Genomic DNA, 18,577 nt, shown 5'->3' with positions numbered 1-18,577 from the left:
AAATATAATTATAAAATAATGCGATCAACTGTATTGCGAGAATTCGGGCAATACAATGTATACGTACATTTTTCTGCGACCCGGTGATGCACATTCCTTTTCTATTGTTTGCTCCGTGATAACGACGATCATTAGTATAATCGATCTCAAATCATTTCAGAATATTGAAAAATCCGACGCTTCCATAAAATTTTGCAACAAGACACTCAAGAACCGCAGATTATGAGTAATTTTTATTATGGTTTGGAGTACCAATTTCCAATATCGTTTAAAATAAAGCGAACAAAAAATTCATATGTATTTTCAGCAATATAACGGAGATCAATTTGACCCAGAACTTATAAATTTAATGCCATCCACATTGCTTGGGTGTAGGCATAGGCTTTTTGCTCGAATTTCTGCGTTTTGTGATGTGCTCAGCTAATGCCTGAGCGACGTGACTGGCATTTGACTGTAAGCAAAATAATGCCACTGCTTGCTTGCCTCGAAATCTTGAGCGCTCGTCGCCTTGAGGATGCCTTTGAGGATCAATTAGACTGCGCTTTGTATTTGGGGTTCATCTTATCTTTTACAGTGTTTATGCTAATAATTTAAATTTGAGGATCAATTAGACTGCTCTTTGTATTTGGGGTTCATCGTATCTTTTACAGTGTTTATGCTTATAATTTAAATTTGAGGATTAATTAGACTGCGCTTTGTATTTGGGGTTCATCTTATCTTTTACAGTGTTTATGTTTATAATTTAAATTTGAGGATTAATTAGACTGCGCTGTGTATTTGGGGTTCATCTTATCTTTTATAGTGTTTACAGTTTATAATTTAAATTTGAGGATTAATTAGACTGCGCTTTGTATTTGAGGTTCATCTTATCTTTTACAGTGTTTATGCTTATAATTTAAATTTGAGGATTAATTAGACTGCTCTTTGTATTTGGGGTTCATCTTATCTTTTACAGTGTTTATGTTTATAATTTGAAGTATTCTCGGATGGAGGCGAGTTGAGTGACACATTTCCAGTGTGCATACGTGCTGCCAGTTGTAACTGTTCTGTGGAATTGAATTATTTACGGGAACACTTTTTTACTACTATCACTCGTTGCTATGGAAATTTTGCATTGTAAATATAAAATTTATGGACCGATATTGTGGAATTAAATAATTAATTATTTGTACGGTGAATTTTTCAGACCTGAGGAATCAAAAATCTATCGCAATATTTCGAAGATTCCAAATATATTTCTAATCTAGCAGATAGAATTGCCTCCATGGATCAAATAATTAAACAACATTTCCATATAACTTCTCTTATTGCAACTGTTTGTTCTCTTTGTAATTTCCTCCAATGAAATTTTCATATTCACACAGCCACTCTGACTGATTTTTTCGACAAGTTGGCGGCGAATTCTCCTTGTTATTTATGCAATGACATTGCATCACTGCAATTTTTCAAACAGCATGAATTCATGATCAAATTGAAAGTCTACTTAAATAATAACTTGAATTATGAGTATGTCAATTATTGTTTATTTATTATAACCATAATAGGAATAAAGTAGCAGTAATCTAAAAAATTCAACGAAAATCTTTTGTACTGATTTCATTCCTTCTTTCAAATTCGTCATTCAGTTTGAGTTGATTCAGCTTTAAACAAAGATTTATGTATTGCAATACATATTGAGTTCCGAATTACTTGAATATATGTTCCTATTTGCCGCTCTGCTGGTATCCAATATACAAATGGTCAATGAAAACGAGAATATATTTTCAAGTTTATTTTGCAATGCTTCCAATGATTGGGGCCCAAAACCTCATCAGTTGCGTTAGACCGAGTTAACGATATTAGGTTTCAAATTGTCAATGATTTCAATCGTCAACATATAAATTATACTCCATAAGCCATTGCTATGGACAACTCCAACACTGCACATGCATATATACTCGTGGCGTGAAAAAGTGTTGGAAAATATATGATGGAATTGTCCATGGCAAATGGTCTATGGAGTTTAATTTTTGAAACGGGAGATCGTTTCACAGTCACTGAGATGGATAAGGATCTGATTGAGCATTATTCACGTTAAAGTTTTGTGTTGAACTTGATTTATGGCCAAATTGTCACTAAATCAAAATTACTGTTGTTTCTTAACCTTTAGCGATTATTCGTTAGGTAGAAATATTGTGATCCGAATTGTTTGTAATTCGATAAAACTATGCACTACTTCCATTCCTGACCTACTTTTAAGTTTTATTTGCAATGCCCTAATTTTTTTTAAATCATTGGTACTTTCAAACCAAACATGTACAATATCAACATTTTGAAAACTTTCCAATAAAATTATTATTCATCCAGAAATATCATTCATAAATTCCATTGGTACATTTCTCCCATGGAAATAACACGTTTCAGTCCAGAGTTTCATGTGTGACCGGATTCATTCGTGCACGAACCTAAATTACGAAAGCAGGTCCGGTCAGTGATCGAGAGCGGTTATCGATCACCGGCGTCATCCGAGCTCCCGGACGCGTTTGTTCTATCCGGTCTGCTTGATTTACTGGCAAATAATGCAAACAAGACTCGTCTAATGTCCACTTTTGATAAACGGGAGAGAGGTATAATATTTTATAGAATTTTTTTAGAAAGTGCTTAATGTTAGGAATACATCTATGACAAATCACTTGAAAGCCATTTATTTAAATTTATACGTTGCGTTGTCGGTTAGGTAACAGAAAACTATTTATTCCTTGGGGGCTTCAACGTGGAAGGGATTACTGCTGTACATGAATTCTTTGCAAGTGTCGCCGTATATTGTAGATCGAATAAACTGAGTTGCTTTCTTCAGTTAAAGAAGCATTTTTAATTTTTAATCTTATTGGATAGTTTCAAGTAGAAATGATCTATGAAATATTGATTGAGCATCTTTGGATCCTTGTCTGAGATAATGCATGATTTACGCTTTAATGAAAACGATTCAACATGTAAGAACTCAAAAATCCAATGTAAATCGAATGTATAGTCCCTGTTCATGGGTCTGACCGTTTACAAATTTCAGGGTACTACTTACAGAATAAACGATTTAAAATAACGACTTATATAAATCGTTATTCGGATCAATTATTTAAAAATTAAAAAAAAACGATTTTGCAAAAAAAATTCTCGTAGAACTTAACTATTTTTGTTTATCCCAAAATCATATTGACTAAAATCGACAACTTACACATTATGTACTGCATAAATTGAATATTAAATTACACCCACGGCCGTATCCCTGATACACTGAGCCCAGCAAAGTAAGGCTTTTTTCGGTAAACCTTGTGAATTATGTGTGGATAGGGCAGACGCATGGAGTGAGGCTCGAGCTGTGACACGCTGCTGTATTCTCACCGAATACAAATTGTTTATTTGTTATCAATAAAAAGATTAAGTTGTTTACTTACCTTGGATACGGTAAGAAAAATCCACCAATGCTTTTCATAATGCAATAAAAATGGATAATAATAGTGATTAATAATCGGGAAATTACTCGCATAGACGTGGATTTATAATTTAATGAGCCCTCTGCACCTGTCGACACGCAGTGTATGACTCCCCTACACCTATCGACACGCAGTGTATGACTCCCCTACACCTATCGACACGCAGTGTATGAGTCCCCTGCACCTGTCAACACGCAGTGTATGAGTCTCCGGCACCTGTCAACACGCAGTGTATGAGTCTCCTGCACCTGTCAACACGCAGTGTATGAGTCCCCCCCACCTGTCAACACGCATTATTATTATTATTAGCACTTCATTAAATTATTATTTAATGAAGTGTCCAATAATGCAATAATTATAATTATTGCATTATTAGCACTTCATTAAACCACCATATCGAGTGCCCATGCAACTTGTCTCTATGAGACAGGGCAAAAATTTAGACTCTATATTAGCGGAACCGATCTATACCTAAATTGTGGACCGGGGACCGCATCATTCGGCTCTCTTATAGGACCAGCTGACTGCTTGAAGTCTATAGAGTAGTTATGGAGAGAAAATAGACAGCGGTATAGAATAGAATAGAATAGAAGTGTCGGCACTGAAGAAATAGGAAAGAAATATTAGAGCAAGAGACGGCTGTAGACCACTTTTCACTAAGTGACTGCAACATTCTGCATAATGGAGATGGCAATTTAGTAACATTTTTTAAATAATTGTTAAACAATACAATGTTGTACAGAATTCTCTTTTCCAATGTGAATTACGACTTTTCTCTTAAGAGCCAAGTTGAGTATTTTTTATTGAATAAGAAAAATCAGTGAGCTAATGATAGGATAAGAACATCATTGAACTTGAAATAGGACAAGAGATTAAGTAATACAGCAGGATCATGCCTTGATAATACCTTACTTAATCCACAGATCAAGTTACACGCATGGGTAATTTGCATTTAATCTACTTTTTTTCGCTGGCAACACTTTTTTCTCGTATGTATACCCGCGAACAGTGACTCGAACATAATCTCGAAAACTAAATATTTTTAAACCTTAAAATATTGTTATCTGTATAAAAATAAAATTAGAATTCACTGTTGAGATGTCATCATATGAATGCTTAATAAACGGCAGTGCGATTGATAGAATCGGAATCTACAATACTGAAGATATATACATATCATCCGTGCTCCACGAAGGAAAATGAAGAAGTATGTTTTATCTCTTCATTTTAACAGTGTCGCTCTCTTCCATCTCACAGTGATTATGCTTATAAACCTCCCTTATTTTATTAAGGTCTCAGTCAATCGAAAAATACAGTGATGAGATCGTATCAAGTAATTTGAGCTCACAGCAGGAAATACCTGTTTTTTCTGAACAAACTGTTACTCAACAACGAGAATGAAGGTACCATTATTGGGGCAAAAGTTTTGAGTTGTTATATATTGATTATTACACTTACCTACATATTATGATCATTTTTGACGCGGGCGTTCCAATTAGCGGCTCATAACCAATTTCTTCATAGAGTGATATGCTCATCTTAGCATAGCAGACTTCGAGAACTCTAAGTGATATATATCAATTATCCTTTCAAACACGAACGGCGTAATTCAACCGCTGAGTTCGCCGGCTCAAAGGTTGACGGCTAAACTGTTTTCGTACACGAACTGAGCTTTTCCTCTCTTGCTGAAAACCAACACGGGAAAACCAGTGGTACAAGAAGCAACGTTTCATCAGCCTCTATTAGACCGTGAACACTGAACAGCCTTTCCTGTCGTTCTTTTTAGGACCAAACGAAGGTCAATTGCAGGGAACTTTCGGACATACGCGAATGCTTTTACTCGTTGTCTAATGACTACTCAAGCTATTAAATACGCAATTATGCATTGGGCTTGAAATCCAACGTGAATTAACATTCTAGTTGCTCCTGTGACGAGAAATCCACCGCGCTCATGAATTCACGAACTCTTGTTTATTTGTTCTTGTCTGCAGCGCATCCATTAAGTGAGTAAAATTGAATTAAGAACATTGTATAAGTTCAGTGTTATCATATTTTTGAAATATGAGTGTGTTGTGGACATTATAATTGTTCAAGAAAGTTATCACAAGCAATTTTAAATACAAGATAACCAGTTCTTCTGAGTAAATGGATGGAATTTCAACACTCGTCGTAAATTAGCTATAGCTTATACAATCGATCAGTATGTGCAGAAAACTTCTCTCAACTAATTTTTTCTAGGATTGTCCCAGTGTTAACATGAGTGTTCTATTCAAAAGCCGATAATAGCACGAATGCAATAAGAACAACTATGAGAATCATTCCTTATTTATTAAGCTAACTCATAATTCATATATTTTTTGATGAAAAATGTCATGCTGAAAACATCGCTTGAGAGAAATTCCGCAACTCGGCTGAAGATTTCGAATTCTCTGTATGCCTCTCACGAGTGTACTTTTGCTGAGGCTTCTACAGAGAAAAAATAAAACTGATTCTGAAACTCTAGTGAAGGGTTTAACTCCGAGACGTCTGTGCTCGCGAAGTCTTGCACGCGCCCTCCGTAGACTTTGAAGAGACGATCAAGGCACCAAGATTCGTATGCGCGGTCACGTCTTTCGTTACTCACACGCCGTTGAGTAGCCTGTCGCGTCAACCGAGGGCTAATTAAAGGGCATTGGATCCCTTAAAAGCTCCCTTACTCGTGTTGTGGAAGAAGCTTGCCAAAAGCGAAATACACACGCGGCGTTTGCAAGGCCAAATTCGGATGAGATTCTGTGACTTGGCTAAAAGTTAAAAAAAGATGTTGTCAATTAGTGTTTCTCAGAACGATTGTTGGCACTAAATGAAGCTCAGAATAATAATTCCAACTCATTTTACGATGGAGTTTCATGAAGCTTTAGCTAAATCATAGAAACACAGAGATTTTTACACGGATATTGACGGTCTATGTCTAGCTTGGCGTGGAGCTCTTTATGAAATAGAGGTACTCTTTGGAAAATGAAGAAACTTTTCTTGATAATGCACAATTTACCTTACACGCTGTAGGCTCCACATGTTACAAATAATTCATCATTGTTTAAAGAGGTTCAAAATAAATACGCAGTCATGTTATCTAAATTAAAAATATTATTCATAAATTTGCAGCCAAACAGGAATTTATGACTAGTCGTTTACTAACATCATTAATAAATTAGTCCTGAGGTAATTGATGAGGCGGCCATGAGCTGTTGCAATTAACATTCGAGGATGATTTCCAAACTAGTAGCTTTTTATTGTAACAGCGAAGCGTCATTTGACTGCGGTTCTTGTGCTTGATATACTCGTATGTGTCCTTGCCTCGGTTGCCGACATGCATGGATCACTTACAGCATGTTATTTGAGTACATTATTAATTATCTTGCGTAAATGAGTATTAACATATTAGTTGTTTTACTGTGTGTATATTTAAGGGAATTATATTAGTCCTTTCAAATGCAACATTGAACTATACACTATGAATTTATGCTTATTTAAATGAAATAATTTAATGCCAATTAAAAAGAGCGATTTGCTGATATAGTTGCAGGTGGGATATAATTAAATGCATAATCGACTACATTTAAAGGATGAAAATAATAATCATTGAAAAGGTGCTGTTTGTGTTTTTTTTAATTTATCACAGAAAAAAAGTTGTGTGTGATAAACTCTACCAATATCCTAACGACCCATATTTGTTCATTGATCATATGTTGTATCTACAAGTGTGATGATATTTCTACGTAAATACGTCACTCATATGAATTGAGTTCAATTCATATGAGCGACACGATGTCCAAAGCTGTTAATTCACAGTCAACAAATTGATTGCAGTGAAAGTTTAGCGGCAATCAGTACGTTCCACTGTCACAAGCGGAAGTTTCTTTTATAGGAGAACTTACGTAGCGCCTGCATAGAAATGAGATGCGTTGATATGAAACGCATCAAATTGATAGGAAGAGCATCACGAATTATAAAAAATACACCATACTCTGAAATTACTCATACATTCCTTAAAAATTGTTTTCAACAAAAAAATTTAATGTTTGGTCAGCTTGCATACACTATAATAATCACAAAATTAATTCAATACAAAAAATCTTCGGTGAATAGGTGTGAATTTCGTTGACAATTCATCGTATTAAAACTGCAAATAGTGAATAAATCCTGTTTATTACGCCTGAACAAAGAGGTCTTGCAAGTTTCTCCCGTGCATCAATGCACAATAAGTTTTGAATTTGATTCAGTGGTCTATGATGAACCGCTTGATTTCAAACGAACATGTAACCTCTGAAATGTTCATTAAATATTAAATTATTTCGTTCTCACCTCAAAGGCTTCGTGAATGAGTGCAATTTCCTGATTCAGTGCTTCTGAGTACACAAAAAAATTAATGCAAGTATGGTAAATGCAACAGACATGGCGTGGCATCAAGAAATTCGCGTCCATCATCTAGAGGACAACAGCCCAGTCAAAAACTAAATCCATGAGCGAACTGATTGACGATGCTATGACTGACGAGAACAGGTTTAATAAATAATAAATTATTTGTAAAATGATTGATTACAATATAGAGCAACAATTTTGTCCTTTAAAATGTGGAAATTGTTCATGGGGCAAGGGCAGCACCATCAGTGGGATAATTCGAGTTGCTCTGTCGCTCCGCGACCGCGTTTATCCCATGAACAAAGTGCTTCGGATTTAATTCTATGAAAGTACTTGTGGGAAAGTGTGCCCTGAAACATTTAATACTGTACAGCCACAAAAGCCGAACAAGATTTAAGAAGATTAATGCTTTGCAGCCACAAAAGCCGAACTGGATTTACGATATCTGAAACATTCCAACAGAGCACTCAAGAAAAATAAGAATAACTTCGCTGCAAGAAGATGTGATTGTTTGGCCAATAATTAATGAAAGTTATCTTCAAAATATTGAATTTGGACTATTATGTGATATGTAAGTCTAACTTTAAAACTAAATTATAATTTCGAATCAGTACCTACTATATTCGTTTCTGGAGCTTCCTCTAGGAGGAGATTCCAGCACATTCATTCATTTATAAATAAATGTCAAAGCCATTCAATTAAATGACTTTGTGTTATTTGTATACATCCAAGAAATTCTGGGAAGCTTTTTTACTGCAAACGAAATGAAAAAGAGCTCCACCATTCATATTCATATTTTTTCCAACTCCTTCCTATGTGTAAGCTGAAAAATACATAATTAAAAATTTATTCTTTCATCGTAGTTCAATGATGGAGTTCTTATATTGTTCTAGCGCAAATTGCTGGCCTTGTTAATTGAAAAGACATTGAAATTTAGTACTTCATTTACAGTTGAACATATATTCCTACATAAATTTTTCGCTTTAATATAGTGGTTTTTAGTACCCACAATTGGTAATTTTACAATTAAAAACAATAAATGAGAGTATCAGCTTTCCACGATCATCTCCGTATACTGGACGTCTATATTACTTCACGTGGCCTCAGTTTCCATTCAATGTTACCAGAATAATCGACGGAGGTTGGGTGTCGTAAGGAACCTATCCCGTCTTTCTGGGTCTACAATGCTGTTATGTTGCGGGCTATGGCGCGGCATGCGGTGTCACCCATCGGCATCGGAGGAAGGCTCTCTATTAAATATTATAGTCAAGGTATCATGAACATTGTATTGTACATCTGGCGGCCGTCTATGACTCTTCTATGATTTCCAATAGGGGCTTGATGCGAGTCAAGACCCGTTGTATTCCTATGTCAACGGACGCCTATCACCGAGAAGCGTTCCAATTGCAGGAAGAGCGGAATGCTTCAAAGGCTTCACTAAATTGCGTTTGCAGGCGGCTATTGGGGGTCGTCTATTTAGGGCAGGATAGTCGAGCTTCAGCTTCACTCAGATTAAAAACACAATGCCGGGGAAGCCTGAAGGACTTTCCGCGCTTGTGCAGAAGTGGCTTCACCTATTCTAAAATCGGGGTTTTATGAATTCCGCCTGATTCAAATTCAGTGAATCCGGAATGGAATTAACCGCCATGCGTATCGACTGCATCTTCATGTTAGGGATCCAAATTTTTGACCGGAATGCATAATTCGTCCAAACTTACCGCTCCCGAATTTGGAATTAATTTCAAAATTCATTTGCCGAACTCAATTTGTATGCATTATTCAACGATACATCAATGAGATATTTTAGAGTGGACACTGATAGACATTTAAACCTTCTTGGAAGCGGAACTTATATTATTTCGTGATAATCAATGGCGTAAAGTTCCTACAATAATTCAGGTGCATAACACAGCGTCGTGCCGACGCATAGCATCCGCTTCATTGATGATGGGCAGTGTTCATAGCCCGGAAATTCAGGCAGGCACCTCGGTCACTTCGGCGTCTCGTGAATCATTTCCATGCGTCAGTCTTTACAAGCATTCTTACTCATATCAATCTGCTATACTCGTTGTTATTATATTTTTATGTGGAAACCGATGTGTTACGATTTAAGACGCAAAATAGTTTCGAAATTGTTATGTCCTCCGTAATTGCCTATAGTTTTGCGCTATAATTCACAAACTTTCATCGCTTAGCTGTACTTTACACTTTATCGAACTTTTACCTTAAAATTAAGAAATTAAATTTAAAAATAAATAAATAATTTTTTACGCGAATTTTATAGACAAATGAATAAATATTTGCGCTGTGAATTTGTTTAATTTGTAGTATATATCGAGGACGAGGATACTCGTGGCATTCACGTGTGACCGGAACCTGGACGTGTCGCGGCCTTGCCTTGAAGATATTAAATAAATTTCTAAAACTGAAGGCCGAACCGCAGAATCTTGAAATTAAGACCATTAACAATCGAATTTTTATTCTCCAGCTAATATAATTAAAACCGAAAATGACATTCTCAGAGATTGAAGTGAAGCTGCTTCGTTGAGCCTGAATAAATTCAAATAAAGGCCCATATCAATATTTAAAAACATATATTTCGAGTGTTCCTCTTCTATCTGGCATCCAATTGGAAAAATTGCTAACGTACAAACTAACTTTTTCATATTTATTCAGAAATTTTTTTATAGATTTTTTTCGCTTGAATCTGAAAAATGGTCTTCGGAAGTGATAGGCAATTTTAATTTCTCCTAACTAGCCATACATGATAGCACGTTCCCTTTACCCTTGCTATGCCTCGTGGACGAAAATACAGATAATCGTTCTCAACGAACGTAGAATGATACTTACACACCCGCGTTACATGTCAAGTATTTGGGAGTGCACAATACGTTTTCGTACGTTGCGAAAACGTATTGTGCATGTGCGCTGTATATGTTCACGCCACTCACGTGCGCTGAATATGTTCACGCCACTCACGTGCGCTGTATATGTTCACGCCACTCACGTGCGCTGTATATGTTCACGCCACTCACGTGCGCTGTATATGTTCACGCCACTCACGTGCGCTGTATGTGAACACGCCACTCACGTGCGCTGTACTTGTTCGCAAAAAAATTATGTCCTCGAAAGTATCCCGGAATTTACGATTACTGTAAAATATTTCAGCACAATTTTCAGTTGTGTTTGGCTACATCAAGTGATATTTTTAAGGAACACGGACTGAACTGAATTTTCGCTGTTCGCTCAATGAATTTCGTTAACATGAATTTCGAGAGATAAAATAACAGAGCAAATGATCTCACATCAATAAATATTCTATTTAAAATAAGTAGAGTGGATATTAGCTTTTAATTCGTGTAACTATTGACTAGCTGCAAAACCATTCCCTTAGATAATATTCATCTCGCTGAATTTTAGACTAGGCCGTCATGTTCATTCAATGCATATGTCTCCTCCGTATGCATCACCGTGGAGAGGTGGCTGGCTCGTACGTACGTGTGTTCATGTCTTGTGGTTGTGCACATTGGTCAGTGTGTCGTCAGCTGCTCCCGCGTGTGGAGGTGACGGTGTTCGTTAGAGCGAAAGTCTGTAAATCGTGGCCTTCCGAACGTTTGTAGCTGCTGGCATATATACTGACTCTGTATTGGACTGCCAGCTGGACGAAATTTTTCAATGCTGGGCTTATGATTGTTTTCAAATATTTCTAGAAAAAATATTGATCTATCAAGTCAAAATTAGTTGTGGTGATTCTTATTGGATTTCTTTATATTTTTTTATGGGTCTCTGATTTAAATTTTCTCTCCACATTGAGTTTTATTTCCAGTAATTAATTCTGTTATTAGCTACTGCAATATGGACGACATTTATCATTGTATTTCGCTTTAATTATTTATTTATTATTTTTCTTCAAAAAATGAATATTCGATGTATTATAAATGTAAGCGTAATATATGATTCATAACATCTGCGAAAGTCCGTCATTATTATTTAGGTGAACGCTTTCAGATAACAACGGATTTGTTTGTATATTAATTAAGCACTCGTAATTATTCAAAATGCGCTGCATAATCCGATCACATCATCAGGACTACAAGCTGCCCTTGCCCGTGAGTAATATTAACTCAATAATTAGTAATTAACTCAATAATAGTAATAATTGAGTATAATAATAATAATAATAATTGAGTAATTAACTCAATATGTGAATAGTGAATGACTGGAATGATTTTTGTGTTCATTGTACTCGTTATTCTCATGCTGTATGAATAAAAATTAATTCCTTACGCACTATTGAGGTTTAATTTTGTGCTTAATTGTAATCCTTTCATAATTTTAACGCTTAATTATTACAATTAATTTTAACGCTTAATCATCTTAATTGTTGATTTTGCTAACTTTTTCAAAAAATTATCGCCACAGCATTTTAGTGATATGGTGAACATTTGATACTTTCCTCTTCCGTTTCATTCCAGCTGGTTTCTTCGTTCTTTCCAAACCAAGATCGGCAAAAAAAAAAAATTATCGTTAGAATAAATTTACCCAAAATTTCGTTCGTTGCCCAAGGGTTCCGTTCGAATTCTCTTGAATTAAAAGCCAACACGTTCAAAGAAATCAGTTTATCCTGGTTAATCTCTATCATCTCTATTTTATTTGTTAAGTTGTTAAAAAGCGTATTTTCTTGCACTCGTATAATAACGTCCACTGATTTAAGAATCTCACTGATCTCCACGCGAATGGTTTCAAAACTGAAATGCAGGCAAACGTTTTCTATTGTCGCAAAAATTAGCAAAGAAATTACATATAAAATGAATGTTTTTTCCGGTTGTTCGTTTTTAATAATTTCAGGTTGTTAGCAATATTCGTGCAAAAGGCCTAAAGATACAATAATGATCAGCTTAAATTGTTTGATCAATATGAACAATTAGCGAAGTACCAGTAAACATCGATGTGCGATGCAACGAGGGTTTCCGCAGCGGAACCCTGAAAGGAAATCGAGGACAGAACGCTTTCTCCGTGCCAGCTAGCCTGCGTGTCGTGTGATAGCCTAACTTGTGTACTTTAACAAACAAGTTCCTTTCTTTTGGCAGCATGCTATTTTTACTCCACACATAAAGTTCTTAAACTTGAAACAAGTACGACGTGTAAGATACAAGGCAGTTAATTTAGTAAATAAGTTACTCTCTAGCGGCTAAGTTAATGGTCATTCTTAACACTTCCGGTGGAAATTATTTTCATGGCCTCTAATGACTTTACTTTGAGGTGGTATAATTTTATCACGGCATAACCATGTTGAAATATAAATAAAATAAGTTTTTCCATGCAATAAATGACATAAGTTTTGCACTAAATTTATGTGAAATCCTGAATTATGATCCTGAACTCAAGACACAGGTTGATCTATCAATACTTAATTTGTTTGTTTAAGCAGTATAAAATTTTCCGGTTGCAAGGGTATATTTCCAAATCCACGCAAATCCACGTGCACAAGCGTATTTTTGTGCGCAAATGAAGAATTTAAATTTTATCAAATTCTAAGTTACTTCGAATTTTCTTGTCCTCTACAGTATCAGGAACATATTGAAAAAATAATAATTTAGGAATTATTAGTGGTAGTCGTCTTTCGGTTTAAAATTTAAATAGAGGCACGCAATTTTATTTCAATAATTTCGTGGAAAATCGTGTAAAAAAATAAGACATTTTGCACGCATTACTTGTCACTATTTTTTCCATAACGTGCTCACGTTGCCCTGCCGCAAAATTTTTTTCATACACGTGATTACCTGATAATTTTAAAGTGTTATTTTTTTGCGAGAAAATTATTCTTTACATAACGTTTGTCGCCTCGAGTTCTTTTTATTTTGGGGTTAACTTTTTCGGATTATTTGAAATAAAGGCTTGAATACTGAGAAAAATACTTTAGCTAAGTCCTATAATATTGTGTTTCATATACGCGGCGACATGCCCGACCTCGCATCCGGCATCCGGTGTTGCAGGTGAGAACAGATAACAGGGGATTCACATTGAACTTTAATGGTTATTAGGCCTAAACAAAGCGTTTGCTACAAGGCTTACTTAAGAGTTCAAATTGTGGCCGATGTCTGTTCCGTTTGCTTGAGCAGCCTCTGTGAGATGTTGGAATAGGTTAGTTTAGGATGACTAAGTTGGCTACTTCATCTCGATAAGTGTGGCAGAAAATGTTAAATTTTCAACATTTGCAACATATGTTTTTCGAGACAGATCAACATCGTGTAATTTTGACGCTTTAGATTCATTAAACAAGGTCGGACCTATATAGTTTGGACCGAGTTCATTCTGTAACCAGGACTCATCAAAGATTGTTCAGCAATCAGAAAACTTGCTGTTTATTTGCAAGTGAGCTTTTCATGGTTATTTTCATCAATGACATTCAATCATAACTCGAATTTTTATTTCAATTTTGCACAAAAATATTTAATTCTTTTATAAATGTGAATCATGCAAACTATTCGCGCGTTTTCTTCTCGAAAAACCTATTCGGGGAAAATATCGGATTCTTTGATTCAGCAGATCGTTTGAACACGTTGACAAAGTCATTGGTAAAGGATCTTCGGACATCTTAACTATTGTACACCTAATAGGAACAAAACTTACAACTTGATTGTATTTATTGAAATAAAATTTATTTCATATCATTCGTGAACTAGAACTTGAATTACAACTGTGATCTGGGCCTCAAAACATCCGTGTTTTGCTATCATAAGTGATTCAATAAATAATTTTTCTCTGCGGATAAAAGTTTCGGCTATGCGTACGTTCTTCCTGTACTTGATCGTTCCTACAATTCGATCATTAAACAAGGCGTGTAACGGAGTCAACGACTAGAGTTCATACACCGCTCCAGCTGTTCACTTGATCTCTGTGCTGGGTGGAGTAGCATCAGGTTAATTCGTGGAGTTAAGTTAATTAATAAGCAAAGGATACGCTTATCTCCATAAATGAATAGCTTGCTATAATAATTCTGATATGAATAAGTTTCTACTTATCCCGATAAATGAATGGCTTGTAATAGTAATTTTTGAAGCAGAAATTTCTTCGTGATGAATTTTCTGCGGAAATTTATTGTATATGGTGAAATAAGACAATCATTCAATAAATAATAATTTGTTATACCAAATTTTCTATGAAAAATGTTGCGTAAATATTTTTCAAATTGACGTTGAATTCCAAACCTTATTAAGATTCTCCTAGTATCGGTTTATGTGGAGTAAAACTATGTGAACATAAAACATTTTTGGTTTTCCAATTTGAATTTATAACATCAAAGAAGGGAGAACTTTAGTGGGGCAAGTATGCCCGTTGAAAATTTCTATCACAGAGAAAGCTGGGAGAAAGTTCTCACTATATTAGAATGCCATGCTGTCATGCATAGCTTTTCCTTCTCCTTCCCTAACTCTTTTATTCATTTTGAGTGCCTAATTTTGGAATAGATAAATTCCAGCAAAAGAATTAGCAATTTCTCTCAACTAAGTTGGCCGTAGAAAATTATTTATCTTTACATGGAGTATCCTAATATCTCCTATTACAGTTTATTGAAAATTGAATGAAAGAATTTTTCTATCTCATTTCGAATTTTTCAAACTCACTCGTCCATGTGACCTACAGTATTTCAAATTATTATGAAAAGTTTTTATTCGACACAATTGTAATAGAATACTTCCTTCCATAAATGTATCAATGTTAGTTTGAGCCAATGCTTCACTTCAACTTTTATTGAAGCAAATATTTCAAAACTTTTCGAATAACTTGGACTCCCTTCTGCCCAATCTTTAACCGCTTCAGTATATTTTAATCCAATGAAGTATTAATAAAAGTTAGAGCCGGGCAAATAAAATTCACGACCAGATACAATTGTCAAATCAGCAGAAAAGCTGAAGATTAAATTGCGGAATGAGTATCCGGACAAGATATTCCAGCTTCCGATAGCCCGAAATTTTGAATTAATCATTCAAGCTCGTGAGTTACTATTTCTAACAACGAAAATCAGTTATTTTCGTCCAGCACTTTTTTCATTATTTTCCTTGTGTATTTATTTATGTCGCTTCAAGACATTGACAAACATTTCCATCTGCAGTACATCATAAATTGATATTACCTATGATACTCAGTGAGAAAAACTTAGAATAATGAAGTTACTTGTTATCAAGTCTTCTTCAATGCTTTGTCTTTATTTATCTTATATTAATCAAAGTCTTCTTTATATAAAAATATAAACGCAACACTCGATCCAACTTTTGCGCATGTAGGCTGCTCCATTCTTTATTAGTACCAGCAGTTCCCAAACTTTGTCATTAGAACTTATTCAGAATTTTTTAGTGGTTGACAGCGACAAAAGTTCCGCTACAAAGTTACGTAGGAAAGCTTTTATTGATATCATAGAATCTGGATTTTCACAGCTCCAGTATGATGAAGAAGAGTCATCTCTGCCGGAATGCCTATCGTCGACCAGAGACCCTATTTTATCCATTGCAATTGTTAGTGCTACGGTTCTGTATATAAGAGTTGACCAAAACCAATGTTTTTTGCTAATTGTTGGTGATTATCAAGCAGGCAAAATGTTTAATAATTAATAAGGTCGAAATTCTGAGCGCTGTTTAAAAGCCATCAAATTATAATGTTTTGATTTTTACCTGTACTAAACCGGGATGTACGTCTCAGTTAAATAAATTTTAAATTTTTTAATTATAGGTTCAATGATCCGAGTTGTTACATTTTAGAAACCTGGGTCGTAATTAAACTCAGATGAATCAAAAGCAGTTAAAGCCAAGTTTTTAATAATAAATAATTGATAATATTAGCACATTCATGGGAAAGATCTCGAATGGCCAAACAATTCATGTTTTTCTTATAAATTATGAGTTAGTTGTCTTAGGAAATTTAGGTCGACTCAACTTAAGGCAAGATATTTAATATTTTCATCGTTATCAATTCTCTATCCTCTATAGAGGTTCGGCTACTGTATTTCATTTAGTATAATTTTCAAGCCAAATTATTGAATATATTTTTATTTAAGCATTACATTCAGACTACACTGACAATAGTCAGCAGTTCAGCAATAAATGATCAAAACACATTTAGCGATTTGTATATTATCTTATTATGTAATAATAATAATAATAATAATAATAATAATAATAATAATAATTCAAATAATTATCTTAATAATTAAATAAATTGTATAATTACAATAATAATTTTCAGAATGATGGTATTAAACTGTGAAACATAATGTAGACTTGCCAATAGTGAATTCAAAGGTACAACTCAAGGTCAAAACTGCCCGAGTGTTTTTTGCCGCCTCTTTCGTGGCGTTCTTTTTGTACTGCATTCTCTTCGCCCCTCCGAGAGCTCACCGGATACCCGCCTGAAATGAAGCCGGTTTCATCGTCCGCTGCAACTCATCGTTTCTTGTTGAATTCTCATTCAGTGATGATTTGGAATTTTTCCGAAGGTTCCATCAGATCTTTACGCTTGTTTCATAATTAAAAACAAGAATTAGACATTGCCAAGCTTGCATTGCAAAAATATTTTTGGGATGATAGATACAATCGAGCGTAGCGGCATATATGCCAAATAAAAAATCGGCTTTGTCAACGGAAAAATATGTATCGCATACTATGCCATGGAAATTGCAAGTTATTATTGTCTAAATCTAATTTTACAAAAATTTACGCGTTCTGAAGTTCGAAGATCAGTTAATAACAGTAATTAGTGATATTCATAGAAAGACAATCTTATCAAATTCTCTGTATCCATAAACTCAATTGATGTTAATGATGAATTGCACGGTCCTTGTGTGATCTTTGAGTTTCGATTTATGGTCTCCATTTGACTTGGCGCCAATTAAGTGAATGGAGCTCATTGACGTTCTTAGGTTGAACGATGGAGTGTCAGTGTCCATGAACCTATACCGTGCGTCTGAAGGGCGTTGAGTGAGCAACCTTCAACTATGAGGTCCGGCAAATATATCTTGTGCCAACCATTGGAGATCAGATCTATCACAAGCATCAATTAGGGTAACATTTCTATCGACAATTAAATCTCTCGTTATTTCATTTTCTTTTCGAAATTGATTTCATTTGCTGATGCTATTTAAGCTTCAATTGATTTTAATTACGATCATCCACTGGTACGTTTTTCTGAAATCCGTCAACAGCAAACGCAAAATTTTTTAAAAGTCAAGTAAAAAATATCAAAAGACCTGTCTGTTATCAGCGGTTTGACACTGAGTCGCCTTGCACTGCAGTGTAGAATAGGTCGCTGGACTGATTTCTCCGGCTCACTTTTAAGGTAAACAGCTAGGCGAGCGGGAACATAGCTGGTGGCTTGTGTTTAGCTAAACTTTAAGATAATTCGATACTGTCTGCAATTTTTTTATTAAGCAAATTTTGACAAAGCAAATTTCGACATAGTTGATCAGTAATTATTTTTTCTTCGTGATGAAAGAATATGGGGAAATATCTATATATTTTTAATTGAATGCATAAATATCTGCTGTATTATTTGCTGTAAATAGTTTTAATTGAATTATTAATCAGTTTTAATGTTTGAATTCTTTCTCAAAAAGAATGTTTTAACCTTTTTTATAGAAAAACTTAGATATTTCTGAGTAAAAATGAGTCCAGCATGAGCGCCAGCATTTTCAATTTATAAACTTTTTCACTTAACAT

At 34.9% G+C, this 18,577-nt stretch overlaps 1 protein-coding gene across 3 annotated transcripts in view; it reads left to right on the top strand.

Annotated features, from left to right (window-relative positions):
- LOC108671598 overlaps positions 1-18,577 on the top strand; it is a 75,835-nt gene that overhangs the window by 31,075 nt on the left and 26,183 nt on the right. The window contains exon 1 of one of the 3 annotated variants that reach the window (XM_018159162.2): positions 11,693-11,977. The exons of 1 other annotated variant lie outside the window; for it this stretch is intronic. In XM_018159162.2, the coding sequence (XP_018014651.1) occupies positions 11,927-11,977 (51 nt within the window). In that variant the 5' untranslated portion in view covers positions 11,693-11,926. Of the gene's footprint in view, positions 1-11,692; positions 11,978-18,577 lie in introns of those variants that run through there. One more of the 3 variants, XM_018159164.2, reaches the window with a different exon arrangement.

This window comes from Hyalella azteca, unplaced genomic scaffold, assembly GCF_000764305.2.
Source record: "Hyalella azteca isolate HAZT.00-mixed unplaced genomic scaffold, Hazt_2.0.2 contig12387, whole genome shotgun sequence".
NCBI classification, from domain to species: domain Eukaryota; kingdom Metazoa; phylum Arthropoda; class Malacostraca; order Amphipoda; family Hyalellidae; genus Hyalella; species Hyalella azteca.
This window is presented reverse-complemented; position numbering and strand designations above follow the sequence as displayed.